A 25129-nucleotide genomic window follows, 5' to 3' on the forward strand; every position below is an offset into this window, starting at 1 on the left:
TAGCTCTCCGGGTCATGGAGGCACACAAGCTTTCGAGTCCTTTTGGAGCTCAGTCTCCAATCCTTGCCCTCAACTGCTGCCTGCTCCTACATCCACTCCTGAAACTCAGCCTCTGTCCTCTGCTCCTCCCCCCCCCCCCCAGCTCCTCTTCGCCCAACCTTGCTGCTCCACATCCATCCCTTCTGCTGCACCTGTTCAGACCCTTACACACCCCACCTGTGCTCTGCCCATCTCTCTCAGCAGCAGGAAAGAGTCACCAGGATGCTGCCTGGACTGGTGTTTGAGTTCTAAGGAGCGACTGGACAGGCTGGGGCTCTTTCCCCTGGAGTGAAGGAGGCTGAGGGGCCAGGGTTGAGTTTATTGCCATGCACACGGTACGGTAGGGCAGCACAATGCCATTACAGTACAGGCGACCCCTGTTCAATTCTTGCTGCTGTCTGTCTGTAAGGAGCTTGTACATTCTCCCCATGACTGTGTGGGTTTCCTCCCCAAGTTCAAAGGCGTACAGGTTAATTGGTGATGTGGGTGTAATTGGGCAGCGTGGCTCATTGGGCTGGAAAGGCCTGTTACTGGTCTGTATTTCTAAATAAGCATGTCTGTGGGTGCAATGAAAATTTTGCTTTCAGCACCATCACTGGCACTGATACACAGCGGTCAGTAGAAAAGCATCAATTAGGTAAGAATTTTAGAAGAAAGAACACAATTGGAAGAGTAAACAACAAAGTATATACTCGTTACAGACAGTGATGGGGTTGTTCACGTTTAATTAGCTACGTGTGTACAGCTAAATGAAACGTATGGGGCCGAGGTACAAAACACACTACCAACAGTCACACACAGCACAGACAGTAAAGATGCAGTCACAAAGAAATGCTAGCCCATGTCCCTGAGTCTTGTGGTCTTTCGATTGATGGTGTGTGGATGTTGTCCTGAGCCACGTTTCTGCAGGAACAAGCCTGCAACAGTTCTGCTGCAGATTATCTCAATCTCAATCCAAACGAACACTGGAGAGTGGCACCGACGGGAGAGCCAACCCCCATCCAGCATGCCCACCGGCCCCGTCCTCTCCCACACCAGCCTCCATCCAGCACGCCTACCGGCCCCGTCCTCTCCCACACCAGCACGCCCACCGGCCCCGTCCTCTTCCCACACAGCACGGGTTCCTGTGTGCCCACCGGCCCCGTCCTCTCCCACACCAGCACGCCCACCGGCCCCGTCCTCTCCCACACCAGCACGCTCACCGGCCCCGTCCTCTCCCACACCAGCACGGGTTCCAGCGTGCCCACCGGCCCCGTCCTCTCCCACACCAGCCTCCATCCAGCGTGCCCACCGGCCCCGTCCTCTCCCACACCAGCCTCCATCCAGCGTTCGCACTGGCCCTATCCTCTCCCACACCAGCCTCCATCCAGCACGCCCACCGGCCCTGTCCTCTCCCACACCAGCACGCCCACCGGCCCCGTCCTCTCCCACACCAGCCTCCATCCAACGTGCGCACCGGCCCCGTCCTCTCCCACACCAGCCTCCATCCAACATGCGCACCGGCCCCGTCCTCTCCCACACCACGTCTAACAGCTCCTCCCCTGGGTGGCTGTAACAGGTGGCACTGCAGCGCAAGAGCCTGGTCCGTGAAATGACCGAGGCCACGCAGATCTCCTGCCGTCAGTCATTGGCGCTATGAAGCATTACACTAACCACTACGCGACCTTGCCACTGAGCTCCATGTCGTTCAGCTGGAACGGGTTCAGAAAATGTTCACAAGGACGTTGCTGGGACTGAAGGGCTGGAATTATATGGAGAGGCTGGGACGGTTTTCCCTGAAGGGGTGACCTTACAGCAGTTTATAAAATTGTGAAGGACATCAATAGGGAGCATTTTGTTCAGGCCCTGCTGTACAGAACGTCCCACCAAGTAAACCAAATCGTGCAACTCCTCTGCCACGCAGCTCCCCCACCGTCGGTGTCGCAAGTGAACAGCACCCAGGTTGCCAGCACTGTGAAGCTTTACGCTGACCGCTGTGCTACCATTTTGATATAACTGACATGTCTCTGTTGTCCACGTAGGATTTTCCGATCCTGTGCCAGACATGCCTGGGAGAAAATCCATACATCCGCATGGTAAGTTTATTGTTCTCTTGTGTACATGAAGATTTGTGGAGAGAGTCACGTCGTGTCGATAATATTTATTCCAACACACCAATCTCATTGTGAGCCCTAGCCTAGAACGTACAGGAACACAGTAAAATAGAAGCCGGGGAAAGACTGACGACTCTAGACTGTTCAATGACATTTCCAGTGCACAAGTACAAAGGGGGACAAAGTAATTGTTACTCTGGATCCAGTTCAGCAGATAAAAACACAGTAGATAGAGAATGCCATAATCAGAAAAAACACAATAAGTATTAATACATAGGATAGCTTATATACACAGATTGATTGTATGTCTGTCAAGTGACGCTGGGCACCGGAGTGTCTGTACATAAGGTGACTGACAGGAAATGATAAAGTAGTGGTGGTTGGGGAGTGGAGGGGTGGTTAGTGGGTGGAGGTGTTGATCAGCCTCACTGCTTGGGGAAAGTAACTGTTTTTGAGTCTGGTGGTCCTGGTGTGGATGCTACGTAGCCCCCCCTGATGGGAGTGGGACATGAGCAGGGTGGGTGGGATCCTTCAAGACGTTACCGGGCCTTTTCCAGCACCTTTCTGTATATACGTCCTGATGGTGGGTAGCCTGGTGGCAGTGACACTTTGGGCAGTTTTACCTACCCGTTGCAGAGGCTTCCTGTCTGCCACAGTGCAGCTCCTGTACTGTGCAGTGATGCAGCTTGTGGGGATGCTCTCCACTGTACATCTATAGAATGACGTGAGGATGGAAGTGCAAAGTCCAGCTCCCTCCAGCCTCCTCAGAAAGTCACATGTGAGCACATCAACCTTCTCCCAATGACCGTGTGGATTCCGGGTGCTCCAGTTTCTTGCTGATTCGTTCTGTGAGTGTATTCAGACTCCTGTACATCCTAGTAGTAGCAATGAGAAAGTGGCAAGTCCTGCATGGTGAGGGTCCTTAATGATGGAAGCCACCTTCTTGAGGCATCGCCTCTTGAAGATGTCTTCGGTGATCGGGAGGGTTGTGCCTGTAATGGAGCTGGTTGAGGCTAGCACCCTCTTGCATTGGAGTCTCTGTACCCGACGGTGATGCAGCCAGTTACAATGCTCACCATCGTACATCTGTACAGTATATAGGAGTGTTCGGTGACACACCAAATCTCCTCAAACTCCAAATTAAGCAGAGTCACCATTGTGCATCAACGTGTTGACTCTAGATAGACCTTCAGAGATGTTGATACCTAGGTAGCATCTGTGGAGGGGAATGAACAGTCAATGTTTTCCTCATTAGGACTGAAGCGAAAGAGGGGAGATTGCAGTTTTGAAAGGGAGGGCTGGCAGGAGATGGGTGGATCCAGGTGAGGGAAAGGGATAGTAGGACTGATGCAAGAAGCAGAGATGTGATAGGTGGAAGGAACAAAGGGCTGAACAAGATGGAATCTGATTGGAGAGAATAGTGGAGCTTGGAATAAAGGGAACAGGATAGGGAGGGGAACCAGAGGGAGGAGAGAGTGGGCGATGGGGTGGAGAAGAGAAAGGGTTAATGCAGGCTAATGGGGTGTTGGGGAGGGGAGGATACAGAGGAGAAGGGTTAGAGAGATAGATGTTCTTGTTGGGACAGTTATCATCTCTCACTATGTGCTGGAATATAAGCATGGCATCTCCTCTCCCTTTCAATAAATGCAAATTATATTTTAACGGTAGTGTGTGTGGTATTGACAGTTTGTCATTGCCTGTAATCCAAATTACGAGGGTGATTGATAAGTTCGTGGCCCAAAATAGAAGGAGTCAATTTTAGAAAACCTAGCATATTTTTCAACATAGTCCCCTCCTACATTTACACACTTAGTCCAGCGGTCGTGGAGCATACGGATCTTGAACCTCCAGAAAGTGTCCACAGATGGGTGATTGATAAGTTCGCGGTCTAGGTAGAAGGAGATGAGTTATTCAGCTCTCGTTACATGCACCTGCAGCTCAACTCTTCGATTATGCAGTAAGTTTGAAATTAATAAAGCATTTCCTTCTCCCTTAGGCCAAAAACTTATCAATCACCCCGATGAGTTATTAACTTCAAACTTTCTGCATAATCACTCAAAGAGTTGAGCTGCATGTGCATGTAACGAGAGCTGTATAACTCATCTCCTATTGTAGGCCACAAACTTATCAATCACCTATCTGTGGACACTTTCTGGAGGTCCACGATCAGTATGCTCCACGACCGCTGGACTAAGTGTGTAAATGTAGGAGGGGACGATGTTGAAAAATAAATGTGCTAGGTTTTCTAAAATTGACTTCTTCTACCTTAGGCCATGAACTTATCAATCACCCCGTATACCATAATGGAAGCATGTGTGGTATTGACTGTTTGTCATTGCCTGTAATCCGAATTGTACTGCGACAGTGGAGTGTGTGGTATTGACAGTTTGTAATTGCCTCTGATCCGAATTGTATCTTAACGGTTGTGTGTGTGGTATTGCTTCTAACTTAAAATTTTTCACACTTTGCTCTTTCAGACAAAGGAGAAGTATGGCAAAGAGTGCAAGGTGAGTGTGTTTCTGTTCCTGATTTCCAGCCCCTCAACTCCCCTTCACCCTGGGTTATTTGAACACGATTGTGTGTTTCTGTTCCTGATTTCCAGCCCCTCAACTCCCCTTCACCCTGGGTTATTTGAACACGATTGTGTGTTTCTGTTGCTGATTTCCAGCCCCTCAACTCCCCTTCACCCTGGGTTATTTGAACACGATTGTGTCTTTCTGTTCCTGATTTCCAGCCCCTCTCACTCCCCTTCACCCTGGGTTATTTGAACACGATTGTGTGTTTCTGTTCCTGATTTCCAGCCCCTCAACTCCCCTTCACCCTGGGTTATTTGAACACGATTGTGTCTTTCTGTTCCTGATTTCCAGCCCCTCTCACTCCCCTTCACCCTGGGTTATTTGAACACGATTGTGTGTTTCTGTTCCTGATTTCCAGCCCCTCAACTCCCCTTCACCCTGGGTTATTTGAACATGATTGTGTGTTTCTGTTCCTGATTTCCAGCCCCTCAACTCCCCTTCACCCTGGGTTATTTGAACACGATTGTGTGTTTCTGTTCCTGATTTCCAGCCCCTCAACTCCCCTTCACCCTGGGTTATTTGAACACGATTGTGTCTTTCTGTTCCTGATTTCCAGCCCCTCTCACTCCCCTTCACCCTGGGTTATTTGAACACGATTGTGTGTTTCTGTTCCTGATTTCCAGCCCCTCAACTCCCCTTCACCCTGGGTTATTTGAACACGATTGTGTGTTTCTGTTCCTGATTTCCAGCCCCTCTCACTCCCCTTCACCCTGGGTTATTTGAACACGATTGTGTGTTTCTGTTCCTGATTTCCAGCCCCTCAACTCTCCTTCACCCTGGGTTATTTGAACACGATTGTGTGTTTCTGTTCCTGATTTCCAGCCCCTCTCACTCCCCTTCACCCTGGGTTATTTGAACACGATTGTGTCTTTCTGTTCCTGATTTCCAGCCCCTCTCACTCCCCTTCACCCTGGGTTATTTGAATACGATTTTGTACAAAACTGTATATCGGGGTGAAAGCCTTTTGTTGCACTGAGGAAGAGCAGGTTAATGAGAAGGGAGCTAGCTGAATGGTCCCAGTTCTATTAATGGGCAAAGTGTAACTCTCATCCTGAATAGACTGTAATAGACCATTTGGCCCATTTGAACACTACAGATTTACTACCCTCTGGCTATAGAAATTCCTCCTCTACTTTGTTCTAAAAGGGCATCCTTGTATTCTGAGGCAGTGCCCTCTGGTCCTGGACTCCCCTGCCATAGGAAACATCCTCTCCACAGCCACTCTGTCTAGTCTTTCAATATTTGGGTTTCAATGAGATCACCTCTTGTTCTTCTAAACTCCGGTGAGTACAGGCCCTATATTCCCACCTTATTCTGGTTTTGTTTCCATTCCTTTCCAGTCACAAAATATCTGTTTATTGCTCCCCATAGATGTTGCCTGACTTGCTGAATCCCTCCAGCATCACGTGTGTGCTGACCAAGGCAGCGTTTCCTTCTTGCCTGTGCATGTGCTGAGCCTCTGCCTGCACTCAATGCTTGTGTAGCAGTCCCCTTTCTTAAGCTCATCACCCCTCTGGAGCACGGGCTGCCAACAGCAACTCGCCAGAGTCCTCTGCCACGTGTCTTCAGACATCTAGACAAAGATCGAAGTCTTAGATCTTCAAGTTCATGTTTAATTGTCATTCAGCTATACCTTACAGCCAAAAAAACAGCACTCCTCCAGGGCCAAGGTACAAAACTCAGTATAGTACCAACAGCACAAGGCACATATATACAAAGTGCTAGAAAGTTTGTGAGCCCTGGAGAATTTTCTCTTTTTCTGCTTAGGTATGACCTAAAATGTGATCAGATCTTCATGCAAATCCTAAAACTAGATAAAGGTAATGTATGTTATTTATTTAATTGGGTTCTGTTTATCTACCTTTGGGACTTGCCTGAAGATCTGATCACATTTTAGGTCATATTTATGCAGAAACAGAGAAAATTCTATTGGGTTTAAAAACTTTCTAGCACCACTGTGCTTATAATAGCAGATATATATACTGTCACCAAAAGCAATACAGCCTGCCCTGGAGTGTAATGATTGACGGTGCACAGGATGTTGTCCTGGAGCCACGTTCCTTCAAGAACAAGCATTCTCATCACGCTGTAGCGCAGCCGCAGACAAGCACAATCCCGCTTCTTGCAGGCATTTATGTTAGATACAAAGACACACAGTGAAGGACAGCCCCCAAAAGCACGGACGAACAACCAACGTGCAAAATACGGCAAACAGTGCAAATATAAATATAAAGAAATAATGATAAATTAACAGTAGATATTAAGAACATGAGACGAGGAGTCCTTGTGGGAACAGTTGGGGTCCAGATGGGGTGAGTGAAGTTATACTCTCTGGTCTAAGAGCTTGATGGTTGAGGGGTAATAACTGTTCCTGAATCTGGTGGTGTGGGTCATGAGGCTCCTGTACCTCCTTCCTGGTGGCCTAGATGGGGGGGGGGGTCCCTGATGATGAACACTGCTTTCCTACAACAGTGCTCAATGTTGCTGTAACTGCTGTGTTGGTATGCTGTTTCCGTAAGAGGCAAATGCCGGATTTCCGTCTATGATTCAGATGTGTTGTCTGTCCCTCGCCCTTCAGATCTGCTCCAGGCCCTTCACCGTCTTCCGCTGGTGTCCAGGGGCACGGATGCGCTTCAAGAAAACTGAAGTCTGCCAGACGTGTAGCAAGCTGAAGAACGTGTGCCAGACATGCCTCCTCGACCTCGAATATGGTGAGCACTCGGGAAATTGGCCGGGGCAAAGTAAAGGGTACAGGAGTGTGGGTTCCGAGGAGGTTCACGAGAATTATCCTGGGATAAAAGGGTTAATGCATGAGGAGTGTTTGATGGCTCAGGGCATGTACTCACTGGCGTTTAGAATGTAGAATGGTCACATTGAAACCCGTTGAATACTGAAAGGCTAGAGGGTGTTTTCTATAGTGAGGAAGTCTAGGACCAGTGGGCGCTGCCTCAGAATCCCTTTAGAGCAGAGAGAAGGAGGAATTTCTTCAGCCAGATGGTGATGAACCTGGAATTCATTGCCACAGACAACTGCGGTGGCCAAGTCATTGGGTATATTTTAAGCGAACATATTTGATTCTTGATTAGTCAGGTCATCAGAGTTTACAGGGAGAAGGGAGGAGAATGGAGTTAAGAGGGAAAATAAATCTGCCATGATGAACTTGCAGAGCAGAGTCAATGGGCCGAATGGCCTAATTATGTTCCTGTGTCTTATGGTCTTATCAGTATCTGGGCTTGCGTTTAATCTGCTGAAGCTGTGTACTCTGCCAGTATATTTACCGATATTTTAACATTATCAAACAGTTAACAGGAAAAGAAATTTAGAAGGGCCATTACAGTAAGACCAATCCAAATGTGCACATAAATGTTGGAGCTCGTTCTGAGGTAGTCGGGATGCTTTGCTTTGATTATTTATGCGCTGAACCCACGTTCTGTGTGAAGGACACCAGTCACAGTTCGAACTTCCCTTGAAGACCATTTCCAAAGAACTGGATAACTCAGGATTATTGGCACTACCTCCTGTGAGCCACTCGTCTGCACAAAACACTTCTTACAATAGGGTCTCCCCTTCAGGTGGGATCCTCCAAGCATCTTCCTTTGGGCTCTTCACATTTTCTAACAAAAGACCCCAAACCAGACTATAACCAATAACCATGTAACAATTACAGCACGGAAATGGGCCATCTAGGCCCTTCTAGTCTGTGCCGAACAGTTACCCTCACCCACCTGCACTCAGCCCATAACCCTCCATTCCTTTCCTGTCCATATACCTATCTAATATATTATTTAAAATAAACTACTGTTCTTCAGAAATCTGATCCCGCCCAGCTCTCTCGAATGTTCCATTCATTCCCTCCCCCCCCCCCCCCCCCCCCCCCAATTGGTGGACACAATATGCTTGGGCTGAACAAACAATCTTTATCTCTGCTGGTCAAAGCAGTAGTCTATGAAGCTTAACTAACAGAACATACTATGTTTGCAGAAAACTGCTAAAATAAAATGCCCAACAACATAGCAGTAGAAATACAATTTAACCAGGGCATTACAGATGCAAGATCATAACAGGATAGGTTGTGAGGTCAAGAGTTCATCTAGTCATTCAAGAGTGTGACAACAGTGAGGAAGGAGCTGTCCTTGAGCCTGGTGGGATGTGCTTTCAGGTTTTTGTATCTTCTGCCGGATAGGAGAGAGGAGACGAGAATATCCGGGCTTGGTAGAGTCTTTGATTATGCTGGCTGCTTCACTGCAGCAGAGGACTGGGCTGCATTCACAACTCTGCGTGGGTAAATGGATCGACTGTGGCTCTAGACTCAGGGTGGCCACACAGAGTTTGAAATTAGCACCCAGTGTTGTTGAGCTCTGTCTGGGTATGCTTGAAGTGAAGCATGTTTTAAGTTTGGGGTGCTATGGTAGCATAGCGGTTAGCACAATGCTTTTACAGCTCTGGGTATCAGTTCACTTTGTATGTTCTTCATGTGAACACATGGGTTTCGTTTCCTCCCACAATCTGAAGTCGTACCAGTTAGTATGTTAATTGGAAATTGTCCCGTGACGGTTAGGCTGGGGTTAAATAGTTGGCCTTCTGGGCAGCGCAGCTCTTTGGGAAGAAAGGGGCTGTTCTTTGCTCTATCTCTAAAAGTGAAGAAGAGCTTCATTAGTTCTGTGTGTTCACAGAAAGCACAGAATGTTCATCGAAACTTGCAGTGAGCAAATACTTTTCAACATTCCAGATTGTTTCGTGTCATTTTCAGTACACAGATGTAAAGGAGAATAAAATAATTGTTTCTCTGGATTGAAGCAGTGCCAAAACAAAATCACGATAAGATAAAAAACGTATAAATATAAAATGCAATAGATATAAATACATAAGGTAGCTTATATACGTAGATTGATTATATGTCCATAAAGTGACTTAGGAGTGTCTGTACATAAGGTGACTCTGACAGGAAATGATAAAGTAGTGGTGGTTGGGGTGTGGAGGGGTGGGTTAGTGGGTGGGGGTGTTGGTCAGCCTCACTGCTTGGGGAAATCAGAATTGGGTTTAAAATCCCTGACGTGGTGAAATTTGTTGTCTTTGCGGCAGCAGTACAATGCAATACATGGTAAATAAAGAAAAAGACTAAATTACATTCAGCATATATTTGTATATTAAATAGTTCAGTTAAAATTAGTACAGAAACAGAAATAAGAAAATTTGTGAGGTAACTGTTTTGGTGGTCCTGGCGTGGATGCTCTGTAGCCTCCTCCCTGATGGGGGTGGGACAAACAGTCCACGGGCAGGGTGTGTGCAATCCTACATGGCCCTTTTCCAGCACCTTTCTGTATACATGACCTTGTGGTGGGGAGGCTGGTGCCGGTGATAGGTTGGGCAGTTCTGACCACCCGTCGTAGAGTCTTCCTGTCTGTCACAGTGCAGTTTCTGCACTACGCAGTGATGCTCTTTACTGCAGGTCTGTAGAATGGACTAGTTGGGAAGGTGTGATAAAGCTGGATCCGTTCAATCTCATGTCTTCTGTGCCTTGCCAGGTCTGCCCATCCAGGTTCGTGACGCAGGAATCTCCCTCAAGGACGAGATGCCCAAGTCTGACGTCAATAAGGAGTATTACACACAGAACATGGAGAGAGAGGTAATTAGCTTCTTTCCCCAATAAGGAGTATTACACACAGAACATGGAGAGAGAGGTAATTAGCTTCTTTCCCCAATAAGGAGTATTACACACAGAACATGGAGAGAGAGGTAATTAGCTTCTTTCCCCAATAAGGAGTATTACACACAGAACATGGAGAGAGAGGTAATTAGCTTCTTTCCCCAATAAGGAGTATTACACACAGAACATGGAGAGAGAGGTAATTAGCTTCTTTCCCCAATAAGGAGTATTACACACAGAACATGGAGAGAGAGGTAATTAGCTTCTTTCCCCAATAAGGAGTATTACACACAGAACATGGAGAGAGAGGTAATTAGCTTCTTTCCCCAATAAGGAGTATTACACACAGAACATGGAGAGAGAGGTAATTAGCTTCTTTCCCCAATAAGGAGTATTACACACAGAACATGGAGAGAGGGGTAATTAGCTTCTTTCCCCAAGAAGGAATATTACGCACAGAACATGGAGAGAGGGGTAATTACCTTCTTTCCCCAAGAAGGAGTATTACACACAGAACATGGAGAGAGGGGTAATTAGCTTCTTTCCCCAAGAAAGTATTACGCACAGAACATGGAGATGGGGGTAATTAGCTTCTTGCCCCTTTGCCGGATGCTATTTCAGCCTGCGGGATCTCCACTTAGTACCACTTTAATAGGTACCTCCTGTACACTGATCATTAATGCAAATACCTAACAGCTATTCACATTGCAGCAGCTCAGTGTATAAAAGCGTGCAGACATAGTCAAGAGGTTTAGTTAAGGAAATCATTGTGGAGTTCAGGAAGGTGTTGATGACCGCCCCCCTCTGTGAATACGTGGCACCTCCGTAGACAGAGTTAAGTGCACCAAGTTCATGGGCGCTGACATTATCTGGTTCTTTAATATCACCTCCTTGAACAAGAAGCCACAGTAGCATCTCCACTTTCCAAGGAGATTGAGGGAACTGAGGCTCTCACTCTACCCCCATTTTAACTGAGTTTTACAGGAGCACCATTGAGAGCATCCTGGCAAGTTGCATTTCCATCTAGTTCGGGAGCAGTGGACCATTGGATCAGAAGTCCTTACAAAAGACTGAGAACAGCCGAGAGGATCACAGGGTCTCCCTACCATCCACTGGGGACATTTGTCAGGAGCGCTGTGTACACAGGGCCCTTAGTGGTATCAACAATCCCATCCAGCATCCTCTTTGACTTTCTACCATCAGGCAGGAGGCTGTGAGGCATAAAAACAAGACTGGTCAGTTTCCTCCCCCCGGCCATTGGGCTTCTGAACTCCCGGTCGGATCATATTCAGAGTGCCACTGGATAATCTGTTCCATACCTTCCAGTGTTTAATATCAATGTACTTCAGTTTGTTATTTATGTGAGATTCATCTGTAGATTTTATCCTTGCCTTCATACTGTGTACGACTGTGCTTTACACCCTGGTTTGAAGAAATGTCTTATTTCTATATATTTTATATACATGCATGTAGTCAAATGGCAGTGAACTTCACTTGACACTTGATTTTTTTTCCCCTTTAATATTCGCAGTTTGTTGTCTTTTGCACATTGGTTGCTTGTCTGCAAAGTGTTCATGAGGACCTGTCCTATCTCCTCCACCCTCAGGCATGTTTCCTCATCTCTCAGTTATTGGTCCTGCCCTCGCTCTAGTTATCACCCTGTTCTTCACATACAGTACATGCAGATGCCTTATGCTTTTCCTTTATCCTGCTCGGCAAGAGCTTCTCATGCCCCCTTCCAGCTCTCCTAATTCCACTCTTAAGCTCCTTCCTGGCTTCCTTGTAACTCCCTAGAGCTCCGACTGATCCTTACTTCCTAAACATTAAATAAGCCTCCTTCTTCCTTCTGTCTGATGTTCCACATCTCATGGTTCCTTCACCCTACCATCCTTTCCCTGCCTCAGTGGATCAAACCTACCCAGAACCCCGTGCAAGTACTCCCCAAACAGCCTCCGCATTTCCCGGGAACAATTTACACTCAGGAGCCACTTTATGAGGTACACCTGTACACCTGCTTGTTAATACAAATCTCCAATCAGCCAATCATGTGGCAGCAACTCAGTGCACAAAAGCATGCAGACATGGTCCAGAGGTCCAGTTGTTGTTCAGACCAAACATCAGAACAGGGAAGAATTGTGATCTAAGTGACTAAGTCATACTGACAAAGTTAGGACCTTCAGTAACCTCCTGTCCAGTGACCCCCTCCTTTCGAACTTTCCCATTTGCCTCTGCCAGTCTTGACAGAACTGGCAGTATATTTGCCAGGATGCTGTGGTTTGGAGAGAATGCCTAATGAGGATAGGTTGAGCGAGCTACAGCTTTTCTCCTTGAAGAAAAGGACAATGAGAGGTGACTTGATAGATCTGTACACGATGTTAAGAGGCATAGATTGAGTGGACAGCCAGAGGCTTTTTCTCAGAGCAGAAATGGTTAATTTGAGGGGGCACAATTCCAAGATGATTAGAGTGAAGTGTGGGGGAGAAACATTGGAGAGCGGTGGGTGTGTGGAACAGGGTGTTAGAGGCAGATACATTAGAGACGTTTAAGAGACTTAGACAGGTGCACGGATGATAGAAAAATGGAGGATTCTGTTGGAAGGAAGGGTTAGATTGATCTTGACATAGGTTAAAAGCACAACACTGTGGGCTGAGGGGTTATACTGTGCTGTAATGTTTGGTTAGGATGAAAGAGGTAGTTGTAAGACAGAAGAGATTGCAGAATCTGGAGTCTAACAGCAAACTCGGTGCTGGTGGATGACTGAGCCGAACAGCATTGCGTGGGGTTGGGGTACGCTTAGAGCTGAGACCTTCTGTTTGGACTGAAAGATAGACGGAGGTAGCGGGTATGAAGAGGTAAAGGGAATGGGTGGAACAAGAGCTGGCAGGTGAAGGAGGTTGGATAGTATTTGGGAGACACATGAAACTGCAGACACTCGAGTTCGTAGTAGTGAACTTGATGCTGGAGAAACTCAGCGGGATGGATGGTCAACATTTCGGGTTGAGACCCCTCATCAAGACTGAAAGATAGAGGGGAGATAGTGGGTATGAATAGGTGAAGCAAGAATTAGCAGGTGGAAAGTGGAGGATCTGGAGGGTTTCGACTGTTTATTTTCCTTCTTAGATGCTGCCTGACCTGCTGAGTTCCTCCAGCATTTTGTGTGTGTTGCTCAAGATTTCCAGCATCTGTAGGATCTCTTGTGTCAGATGATGGGGGATGATAGGCAGATGGAGGAGGGGAGAGTGTGAATAGTGATAGAAGCTGGGAGGGTTTTGAAACTGGGATTTGAGAGGAGAGGAAGATGGAGCATGGACAGTTTTTATCTTTTGCACGTCAGTTGTTTGTCAGTCATTGTTTATGTATAGTTTATTTGTTGTATTTTTTCATGTCATCTTGTACATCTCTCTCAAATCACTTCTCTCCAAAGAGAAAAGCCCTAGCTCGCTCATCCTATCCTCATAAAACACGCTTTCTAATCCAGTCAGCGTTGTGGTGAATCTCCTCTGCACCCTCTCTAAAGCTTCCACACCCTTCCCATAATGAGGGATCAGAACTGAACATAGTATTCCAAGTGTGGTTTAACCAGGGTTTTATTGAACTGTAAAAAGTTTTGTTTTCAAATGGAAAAAGTGGAAGCAGATCTATGTATTTCCAAACAGGGATTGGAGAAATATTGTACAGAAAAGGAGAGCTAATTGGAGGGTTCTTGCAGGGAGAAAATGAATCTGGAGGTGGTGGTGGTGTTTGTCCAATGATGACAGGAAACCTGTGCATGCAGGAGAGTTCTTAAAGTAGAAAAGCAGTTGTACAGGGACAGTTCCACTTCCTCAACTTCGGTATTTGGGGTCCAGTGGTACGAGCAAGTGTCACAAACGGGGGTCTCCCGTGGATGACCCCACTGCCCATCTGTGTGTGCCTTGTCGTGCCCTTTGCTCTCTGTGGAGCATTGCAAAACCACCTCCTAGCTGTTGGATGTCACTGTAGATCTCATTTGCCCAGTCTGCTGGAGCTGACTTGACATGCTAGAACAGGCACGTCCCTGTCTCACAGGGTATGGGGCTGCCAGCTGCCCATCTGTCGAAGCGGTGTACTGGGGTGTGGCTGCTGTTGCTGCAAACGTCTACCTGGAGCCACAGGTGAGAGCTGAGTATCTGGGTGGGGACCAAATTGAGTGATCTGTCCCAGAATGGACACGGCAAGATGTGTTACCCCTCCCTGGACACACCGAGTCTGGAGGTGGTTTATGATAACATATGTACACTTGGATAATAAATTGGACTGACTGCGTCAGAGCTGGTTATGGGTCTGACATTCCTGCTGCTTCTGCAGATCCAGAATTCGGATGGGACGAGACCAGTGGGGGCTCTGGGCAAGGCCACAAGCTCCAGCGACATGCTGCTGAAACTAGCCAGGACCACACCGTACTACAAACGCAATCGGCCGCACATCTGCTCCTTCTGGGTCAAAGGAGAGTGCAAGCGAGGCGAGGAGTGCCCGTACAGGTATGGCAGGCGGGAAATCGCGAGAGAGATGAGCTCAATTTGTCACATGTCCATTGAAACATACGGTGAAATGTATCATTTGTATCAAGTGCCAGTATAGTCCGAGGATGTGCTGGGGCAGTCTGCAAGTGTTGCCATCTTTCTGGCTCTAATAGCATATGCACAACTTACTGACCCTAACCCGTATGTCTTTGGAACATGGGGGGGAGCCAGAGCACCTGGAATAAATCGATGGGGGAGAATGTACAAACACCTTACTGACCTGATTTTCTGTATTTCTGGCACTTTAAAGCATCACCCTAATTGGCCGGCATGGTAACATAGTGTTAGCACAAAATTACCAGTACCAGTGGCCTGGGTTCAATTCCGCTGCTGTCCGTAAGGAGTTTAAACATAGAAAACCTACAGCACAATACAGGCCCTTCGGCTCACAAAGCTGTGCCGAACATGTCCCTACCTTAGAACTACCTAGGCTTTACCCATCGCCCCATTTTTCTAGGCTCCATGTAGCCATCCAGGAGTCTCTTAAAAGACCCTATAGTTTCTGCTTCCACCACCGATGCTAGCAGCCCATTCCACGCACTCTCTGCGTAAAAAAACTTACCCCTGACATCTCCTCTGTACCTACTTCCAAGCACCTTAAAACTATGCCCTCTCGTGCTAGTCATTTCAGCCGTGGGGAAAAGCCTCTGACTATCCACATGATCATGCGTTCTCCCTGAGACCACATGGCTTTCCTCCCACATTCCAAAGACATATTGGTTGGTAGGTTAATTGCTCATTGTGAATAGTCTTGTGATTAGGCTACGGTTAAACCAGGGGAATGCTGGGCCGGCACGAGGAAATCTGCAGATGCTGGAAATTCAAACAACACACACAGAATGCTGGTGGAACACAGCAGGCCAGGCAGCATCGATAGGGAGAAGCGTTGTTGACGTTTTGGGCCGAGACCCTTCGTCAGGACTAACCGAAAGGAAAGATAGATACTATAGATACGGCCCGAAACATTGACAGCGCTTCTCCCTATAGATGCTGCCTGGCCTGCTGTGTTCCACCAGCATTTTGTGTGTGAATGCTGGGCCAGAGTTGCTTCTTTTGCTCATATCTCTAAATAAAATGAAATTGCTACAGTAAGTGCCTCCCTGGGATTGAAGGCTTAAACCCCATTCTTGAGCGTTGAGCACAAAAACTCTGGTGGCAATCTGTACCACGGTTCTGAGGGAGACCTGAGATGGTGCTTGGAATGGGTCACATGGATTATGGTGGAAGCAGATATCAAATTTCAAAGTAAATTTACTACACACACACACACACACACACACACACACACACACCACCATATACTATCCTGAGTTTCATTTTCTTGTGGGCATTTATAGTAAATACAAAGGAACACAATAGAAACAATGTAGAAACTTCACACAACAGGATGGACAAACAACCAAAGTGCAAAAGACAACAAACTAAATACAAAAAGAAAAAAGAATGATAATAAATAAGCAGTAAATATTGAGAAAATGAGTTGTAGAGTCCTTAAAAATGAGTGTATAGGTTGTAGGAATAGTTTAGTGTTGTGACAAGTGAAGTTGAGTAAAGTTATCCCCTCTGGCTCAAGAGCCTGATGGTTGAAGGGTAATAACTGTTTCTGAACCTGGTGGTGTGGGATCTGAGACTCTTATGTACTACTTTGTATGTGTACTTCTATGTGTATGATAGTGGCTTTCAAAGGGTTTTAGACAGACACACGAGTCACGTACAAACCCAAGGGATTAGTTTAAGTCATAGTGGGCGGAAGAGTCTGTTGCTGTGCTGAACTGTTTTATGTTCTTCTGCCTTTCTGAGACATGGGTTTAGATTTAGACACACAGCAGGCCCAGTGAGCCCATGCTGCCCAGTTAACCTACTAACCAGTACGTCTTTGGACTGTGGGAGGAAACCCATCTGGTCACAGGGAGAACATGCAAACTCCTTGCGGACAGCAGTGGGAATTGCAGCCGGGTCACTGATGCTGTGAAGCTTGGTGGTAGCCACTACGCTACCATGCCGCCTGGATTTGACCCCCACCCTCCCATAAGTTTATGTGGTACCATTTTGCAGCCCAGGTGAAAACCCTTTTGGTTACATTGTGGTGAAGCCATTTTGCTTAAGTTCACCTATTTATTGCCCATTGTGCCTGCTGAGGTCTACGACAGCAGGAAGGTCCCCATCTCTGTCTGTCCATACTGTCACGCACCGATGTAGAAGGATTCTCCGTGGCTGTTTCTGTACAGGTCATTGAGGCACACAAGCCTCCAAACCACGACAGGGTTGTGGTCCTCTTGCTGGGTATCAAGTTCAAGTTTATTGTCACCTGTGTATGTGTGTACAACCAAATGAAAAAATATTACCTCGGAGAAGTTAATAAAATGTATTTCAAAAGTGCATGTGAAGTGCGCAGTGCAAGTAAACAGCTCGCTGTCCTTGTGACAACACTGCAGTGGTAGCAGGGTATTCATTGGTTTCTCAGCCTGAGGGAAGAAGCTGCTACCCGGTCTGGCAGTCCTAGTCCTGTTGCTCTTGTACCTCCTTCCTGACGGTAGTGGGTCAGAGAGATTGTGGGATGGGTGGTAGGGATTCTCAACAATGCTTCAGGCCTTTCGTATACAACACTCCCAATAAGTATAACAAGTACTCGGAGGGAGGCCCCAGTTATCCTCTTGTTTTTTACTGTCCTCTGAGGAATCTTGCTGTGCACTTTCCGTACCAGTTCCATAGTTTTAATTCTGTCCTACACAGGCATGAGAAGCCGACAGACCCGGACGATCCCCTGGCCGATCAGAACATCAAAGATCGTTACTACGGCATCAACGACCCGGTGGCGGACAAGCTGCTGAAACGTGCGGCCACCATGCCCAGGTTGGATCCTCCCGAGGACAAGACCATTACCACCCTCTACGTCGGAGGTCTCGGCGAGCAGATCTCAGAGACGGAGTTAAGGTAAACTCTCGAGCCACTCTTTGGGTATTGCTGGCATTGAATAGTTTCCAGAATCAGGTTTATTATCACTGACTGATGACGTGAAATTTGTTGTCTTACTGCAGCAATACAGTGCAAAGACATAAAAATGACAAAAAGTGGAAGTCCTCAAGTTCCTGTTAAATCTCTCTTCTCTCATCCATGCCCTCTGGTTCTTGGATTTTAACCCTGGTCTGAGTGCCTTCTACCTATCCACATAGAGCTTAGAACATTACAGTATAGTGCAGACCCTTTCGCCCACAGTGTTCCTCCCTCTGCCCCACAGGATTTTTACACCTCTGTAATATCACCCGCTCCAGGGAATGAAGTCCTCACCAGTTCTCCGCTTTACTCCCACATCCCAGATGTACTGTGGAGAGCATTCTAACTGGTTACACCACCATCTGGCATGGAGGGGCCGCTGTATGGGATCAGGAACAACTGCAGGGGGCTGTAATCTCAACCAGCTCCATTGTGGGCACTGGCCTCCCCAGCATCCATGACATCTTCAAAAGGCTATAATTCAAAAGGGGGGCATCTATTATTAAGGACCCCATCACCCAGGACATGCCCTCTTCTCATTGCTACTATCAGGGAGGAGGTACAGGAGTCTGAAGACACACATTCAGTGTTTCAGGGACAGCTTCTTTAGGAATACCATCATATTTCTGAATGGACAATGAACCCATGAACAATACCTCACTATTTTTTTTGTTATTTGCTCTCTTTTTACATGATGTAAGTTTCATTGTGAGTGAGGAGTGGAATCTGGGGGGAGCTGGTGAAGGTTAAAATGGGATGAATGTGAATGGGTGATCAATAGATGTGATGGGCTGAAGGGCTTGTTTCTGTGTCTGAGTAGTAACTGTTCATGGACATGAGTGAAGGAGATGACCCATTCATGAAACACCTCTGTTTGGATACCTTTTTCCAAAGGAACCACTTTTACCAGTTCGGCGAGATTCGTTCCATCACAGTGGTTCAGCGGCAGCAGTGCGCTTTCATCCAGTTCGCCACCCGGCAGTCCTCAGAGCTGGCGGCTGAGAAGTCCTTCAACAAGCTCATCATTAACGGCCGGAGGCTGAACGTCAAGTGGGGCAGGTGAGTGTGGCCTCAGGCAGGCACTGAGATCCAGGAATTGTTGGCTATCCAGTTGGCAGGGATGGGTGGTGAGGAGATGAGGAATTGTTGACATTAGAAAACGGTGAGAGCAAGGAGGCGAAGAGCAGGAAAAGCATCACCAGCTGGAAGTTGCCCTCCAAGCTACACACCGTCCTCACTTGGAAATATATCACTGTCCCTTCACCATGTCTGGGTCAAAATCCTGGAACGTCCTCCCTGACCTATCAAAAGCAATTTATACTTGCTTCAGAGGGAGTGAACAGAGACTCACAAGACATTCTGCAGATGTTGAAAATCCAGGGCAACACACACAAAATGCTGGAGGAACTCAGCAGACCAGGCAGCGGCTATGGAGAAGGAATAAACAGTTGACATCTCAGCCCGAAACATTGACTGTGCACTTCTTCTGTTCCTCCAGCATTTTTGTGTGTGTTACTCAGAAGGTCAGGCAGCATTTGTGGAGAAAGAAACTGGATTAATGCTTCAGGCTGGAGACTGCATTCAACAAGACCCTCACGAATCAAGGATCAACTTTATTCACATACACATTTACATGTATTAGAAATTTGTTGTGGTGTGTTAGTCAGGGTGTGACACGTAACAAAAGACAACATTCAATAATTTTAAATTATGTAAAAATTTAATAATTTTATAATTTGGAATCTCATGTGGATAGGGTAGTGAAGAAAGCTTTTGGTATGCTGGCCTTTGTAAATCAGAGCATTGAGTATAGGAGTTGGGATGTAATGTTAAAATTGTACAGGGCATTGGTAAGGCCACATTTGGAGTATTGTGTACAGTTCTGGTCACCAAATTATAGGAAAGATGTCAACAAATTAGAGAGAGTACAGAGGAGATTTACTAGAATGTTACCTGGGTTTCAGCACCTAAGTTATAGAGAAAGGTTGAACAAGTTAGGCCTTTATTCTTTGGAGCGTAGAAGGTTGAGGGGGGACTTGATAGAGGTATTTAAAATTATGAGAGGGATAGATAGAGTTGACGTGGATAGGCTTTTTCCTTTGAGAGTAGGGGAGTTTCAAACAAGAGGGCTTGAGTTGAGAGTTAAGGGGCAAAAGTTTAGGGGTAACACGATGGGGAACTTCTTTACTCAGAGAGTGGTAGCTGTGTGGAACGAGCTTCCAGTAGAAGTGGTAGAGGCAGGTTCAATTTTGTCATTTACAGTAAAATTGGATAGGTATATGGACAGGAAAGGAGTGGAGGGTTATGGGCTGAGTGCAGGCCAGTGGGACTAAGTGAGAGTAAGCTTTTGGCACAGACTAGAAGGGCCGAGATGGCCTGTTTCTGTGCTGTAGTTGTTATATGGTTATATTAATGGTAAACTTTTGAGGTTGAAGTATAATATGGAATAAAATGTGCAAAAGTACCAGCATGTATCTACAATGTAAACAATGTTATAAAAATGTTTAAAGTGCTTACAGTGTAGTGAGGGGACTAACATATAGAGGGTGTGTGAGGGGACCGATGGACGGAGGGGTGCGTGAGGGGACCGACGGACAGGGGAACGTGAGGACTGACGGACGGAGGGGCGTGTGAGAGTACCAACGGACAGGGGAACGTGAGGGCACCGACGGACGGAGGAGCGTGTGAGGGGACCGACGGACATGGGAACGTGAGGGGACCGACGGACATGGGAACGTGAGGGGACCGACAGACAGGGGTGCGTGAGGGGACCGACGGACAGGGGAACATGAGGGGACCGACGGACAGGGGAACGTGAGGGGACCGACGGACAGGGAAACGTGAGGGGACCGACGGACAGGGGAACGTGAGGGGACCGACGGACAGGGGAACGTGAGGGGACCGACAGACAGGGGAACGTGAGGGGACCGACAGACAGGGGAACGTGAGGGGACCGACGGATGGAGGGGTGCGTGAGGGGACCGACGGACAGGGGAACGTGAGGACCAACGGCCGGAGGGGCGTGTGAGAGGACCAACGGACAGGGGAACGTGAGGGGACCGACGGACAGAGGAGCGTGTGAGGGGACCGACGGACAGGGGAACGTGAGGGGACCGACAGACAGAGGAGCGCGTGAGGGGACCGACGGACAGGGGAACGTGAGGTGACCGACAGACGGGAACGTGAGGGGACCGACAGACAGGGGAACGTGAGGGGACCGACAGACGGGAACGTGAGGGGACCGACGGACAGGGGAACGTGAGGACCAACGGCCGGAGGGGCGTGTGAGAGGACCAACGGACAGGGGAACGTGAGGGGACCGACGGACAGAGGAGCGTGTGAGGGGACCGACGGACAGGGGAACGTGAGGGGACCGACAGACAGAGGAGCGCGTGAGGGGACCGACGGACAGGGGAACGTGAGGTGACCGACAGACGGGAACGTGAGGGGACCGACAGACAGGGGAACGTGAGGGGACCGACAGACGGGAACGTGAGGGGACCGACGGACAGGGGAACGTGAGGTGACCGACGGACAGGGGAACGTGAGGTGACCGACAGACGGGAACGTGAGGGGACCGACAGACAGGGGAACGTGAGGGGACCGACAGACGGGAACGTGAGGGGACCGACGGACAGGGGAACGTGAGGGGACCGACGGACAGGGGAGCGCGAGGGGACCGACGGACAGGGGCGCGTGAGGGGACCGACGGACAGGGGAGCGTGAGGGGACCGACGGACAGGGGAACGTGAGGGGACCGATGGACAGGGGAACGCGAGGGGACCGACGGACAGGGGAGCGCGAGGGGACCGACGGACAGGGGCGCGTGAGGGGACCGACGGACAGGGGCGTGTGAGGGGACCAACGGACAGAGGGGCACGTGAGGCGACCGACAGACAGGGGCGCGTGAGGCGACCGACGGACAGGGGAACGTGAGGGGACCGACAGACAGGGGAACGTGAGGGGACCGATGGACAGGGGAATGTGAGGCGACCGACAGACAAGGGCGCGTTAGGCGACTGACAGATGGAGGAGAGTCTGAGGAGACTAACTAGAATATTTGATCTGATTAACTGCCTGGGGAAAGAAGATGGTGTGAAGTTTTTGTTTTACTCGCCTGTAGCTCTGTCCAGAAGGGAGCCTTTGGAATATGTTTTAACACCTCGAAAAGGCTTCGATGGGACTGGGCAGTTGAAATGGCTCATCATGAACTAGATGAGATGAAGGGCCTGTTTGTTTCTGTGATGTACATTCCTATGACTCCATGAATAACTCTCTTTCTCCACAGAAGCTTCCTGACCTGCTGGCTGGTTTCCTGCATTTTCTGTTTATTGTTAATGCCAAGCACCTTGGCTTTGTGACATTTTCCATGAGGTCAGGAGGGGTTTCTGCCTCATTGTCTGTGTAGCATTAACCATACCGCTCTTTGATCATCTTTTACTCACCTGTAGGTCTCAGGCTGCAAGGGGGAAGGAGAAGGATAAGGACTCCAATCTTACAGAGTCAGGGATGAAGTTGGAGCCTGTGCCCGGGCTGCCTGGTGGTAAGTAGAGAAGATGTAACCAAACTACTGTAGATAGGAACTGAGGCCAGCTACAGGGATAGAGGGGCCCTCTGTTGGTCAGGTTTGATGCACATGCCAGGGCTGAATGATATGGAGAGCAAACTGTTGCCCATGCTGCAGTCTCCCCCCATTCACGCAGCTGATAAATCCAAAGGAACGGCAGAGAGTTTGGCAGCAGTGGCATCGCAGGAGTTGCCAGTCAGCAATGAACTGAATGCCTTAGGGACTCCAGCTCCAGGATTTTTCCTCAGGGTTCACTCTCAAAAGCCTTCACCGTGCGTGGGTATGGTTGCAAGGCCGAGGAGGTTTGGGATCAATGTCCTAGATAGTTGCCACCATGGGCGATGAGCCCCATCTGCCTAAAGCCCCAGTAACCCACCTTTGCCCCTTCTCCAGGAGAAGGGGATATGGAACACGCATAAAATGCTGGAGAAACACTGCAGGTCAGGCACATTCAGTGTTTCGGGCAAAGACACTTCTTCAGGACTGGAAGGGAAGGGGGCAAATTCATGGCAGATGCAATTTAATGTGGATAAATGTGAGTTATCCACTTTGGTTGCAAGAACAGGAAAACAGATTATTATCTGAACGGTGGCCGATTAGGAAAAGGGGAGGTGCAACAAGACCTGGATGTCATTGTACACCAGTCATTGAAGGTGGGCATGCAGGTACAGCAGGTGGTGAAAAAGGCAAATGGTATGTTGGCATTCATAGCAAAAGGATTTGAGTACAGGAGCAGAGAGGTTCTACTGCAGTTGTCCAAGGCCTTGGTGAGACCGCACCTAGAGTATTGTGTGCAGTTTTGGTCCCCTAATCTGAGGAAAGACATTCTTGCCATAGAGGGAGTACAGAGAAGGTTCACCAGATTGATTCCTGGGATGGCAGGACTTTCATATGAAGAAAGACTGGATCGACTAGGCTTATACTCACTGGAATTTAGAAGATTGAGGGGGGATCTTATTGAAACGTATAAAATTCTAAAGGGATTGGACAGGCTAGATGCAGGAAGATTGTTTCCGATGTTGGGGAAGTCCAGAATGAGGGGTCACAGTTTAAGGATAAAGGGGAAGCCTTTTAGGACCAAGATGAGGAAAAACTTCTTCACACAGAGAGTGGTGAATTTGTGGAATTCTCTGCCACAGGAAACAGTTCATTGGCTATATTTAAGAGGAAGTTAGATATGGCCCTTGTGGCTAAAGGGATCAGGGTGTATGGAGAGAAAGCAGGTACAGGGTTCTGAGTTGGATGATCAGCCATGATCATACTGAATGGTGGTGCAGGCTCGAAGGGCCGAATGGCCTACTCTTGCACCTATTTTCTATGTTTCTATAATAAGGTTAGGGGAGGGGAAGGCGTACATGTTGGCAGGTGATTGGTGAAAGCAGATGAGGTGGGAGGTGGGGGAGAGGAAGTGAAAAGCTGAGAGGTTGATAGGTAGAGAAGGGTTGAAGAAGGAGGAATCTGATTGGAGAGGAGAGTGGACTGTGGGAAAAAGAGAAGGAAAAGGGGCACAAGAGGGAGGTGATAGGAAGGTGAGGAGAAGAGAAGGGCTGAGAGGGGAACCAGAATGGGGAATGGAAGACGAGAGAAGGGGAAGAGGGAAGACATTACAGGAATTAGAAAAGTTGATGTTTATGCCATTAGGTTAGCGGTTTCTCAGATGGAACGTGAAGTGTTGCTCCTGCAAGCCAAGTGTGGCCTCATTGTGGCTGTAGAGGAGGCCATGAACTGACATGTGAATGGGTGGCCACCAGAAAAGCCAACTTTTTGTGGTGAATGGATCGAAGGTGCTGGCTTGCAAATTTATTTATTCCCTCCTCTCTCTCTCTCTCTCTCTCATAGCCTTGCCTCCGCCACCCACGGCCGTCGAGGAGGAGGCTCCCGCTAACTTCTTTAACCTGCCGCCCAGTGCCCCGCCAGCTGTGGTGAACATTTCGCTGCCTCCCCCACCGGGACTCGCTCCGCCCCCACCCCCAGGTACAGGCACTCATGTCGGTCTCTTACCCCTGGTCTTCCAAGTGTGTGTACCCCAATGTTATTGCTTCGGTTGTTCCGCGAGCCTCGTGGGTGTGGGTCTCCACTGTGGAAACTCAGTGGGGGGGGGGGGCTGGTTTTCTGGGGTTCAAGGCTGCTAAATTCACTGGAATATTGTGAGCAATTTTGGATCCGGTATCCGAGCAAGGTTATCAAGTTCAAGTTTATTGTTATCTATTTGTACATATACAAGCAAACAAATCAATGTTCCCCTGGACCACAGTGCACCCACAAACATATATCACAGACAGCACATACTGTAAAACTGAATATTACCACAAATAAGTTTATCAAACATAAATCAATATACATGTAGTGCATAGCACTGGTAAACAGTAAACAGCTCTCTGTCCTGGTGATGAGACCTCAGTGTGACAGGGTATTCTCAGCCTGGGGGAAGAAGCTGTAACCCAGTCTGACAAACCTCATCCTGATGCTCCGGTACCTCCTTCCTGATGGAAGTGGGTCAGAGAGATTGTGGGTTGGGTGGTAGGGATTCTCAACAATGCTTCAGGCCTTTCATCTGTAACAAACGGTAAAGGCCACAAACGAGGGAGGGAGACTCCTCTCAGTTGTTTTTAATAATCCGGCAAGGCTGACCCTGCAGCATAATCAAGTACATATCTCACAAGAATTGCATT

General features: G+C 48.1%; 1 protein-coding gene across 1 annotated transcript in view; it reads left to right on the plus strand.

The window, feature by feature from the left end:
* rbm22 (RNA binding motif protein 22) overlaps positions 1-25129 on the plus strand; it is a 28930-nt gene that overhangs the window by 2127 nt on the left and 1674 nt on the right. Inside the window, exons 2-10 of the mRNA XM_059990672.1 lie at positions 2061-2114; positions 4610-4639; positions 7287-7419; positions 10234-10334; positions 14682-14854; positions 17630-17830; positions 18785-18949; positions 22342-22433; positions 24297-24431. Of these exons, the coding sequence (XP_059846655.1) occupies positions 2061-2114; positions 4610-4639; positions 7287-7419; positions 10234-10334; positions 14682-14854; positions 17630-17830; positions 18785-18949; positions 22342-22433; positions 24297-24431 (1084 nt within the window). The remainder of the gene's footprint in view (positions 1-2060; positions 2115-4609; positions 4640-7286; positions 7420-10233; positions 10335-14681; positions 14855-17629; positions 17831-18784; positions 18950-22341; positions 22434-24296; positions 24432-25129) is intronic.

Source organism: Hypanus sabinus, chromosome 15, assembly GCF_030144855.1.
Source record: "Hypanus sabinus isolate sHypSab1 chromosome 15, sHypSab1.hap1, whole genome shotgun sequence".
In the NCBI taxonomy this organism is placed as follows: Eukaryota; Metazoa; Chordata; class Chondrichthyes; order Myliobatiformes; family Dasyatidae; genus Hypanus; species Hypanus sabinus.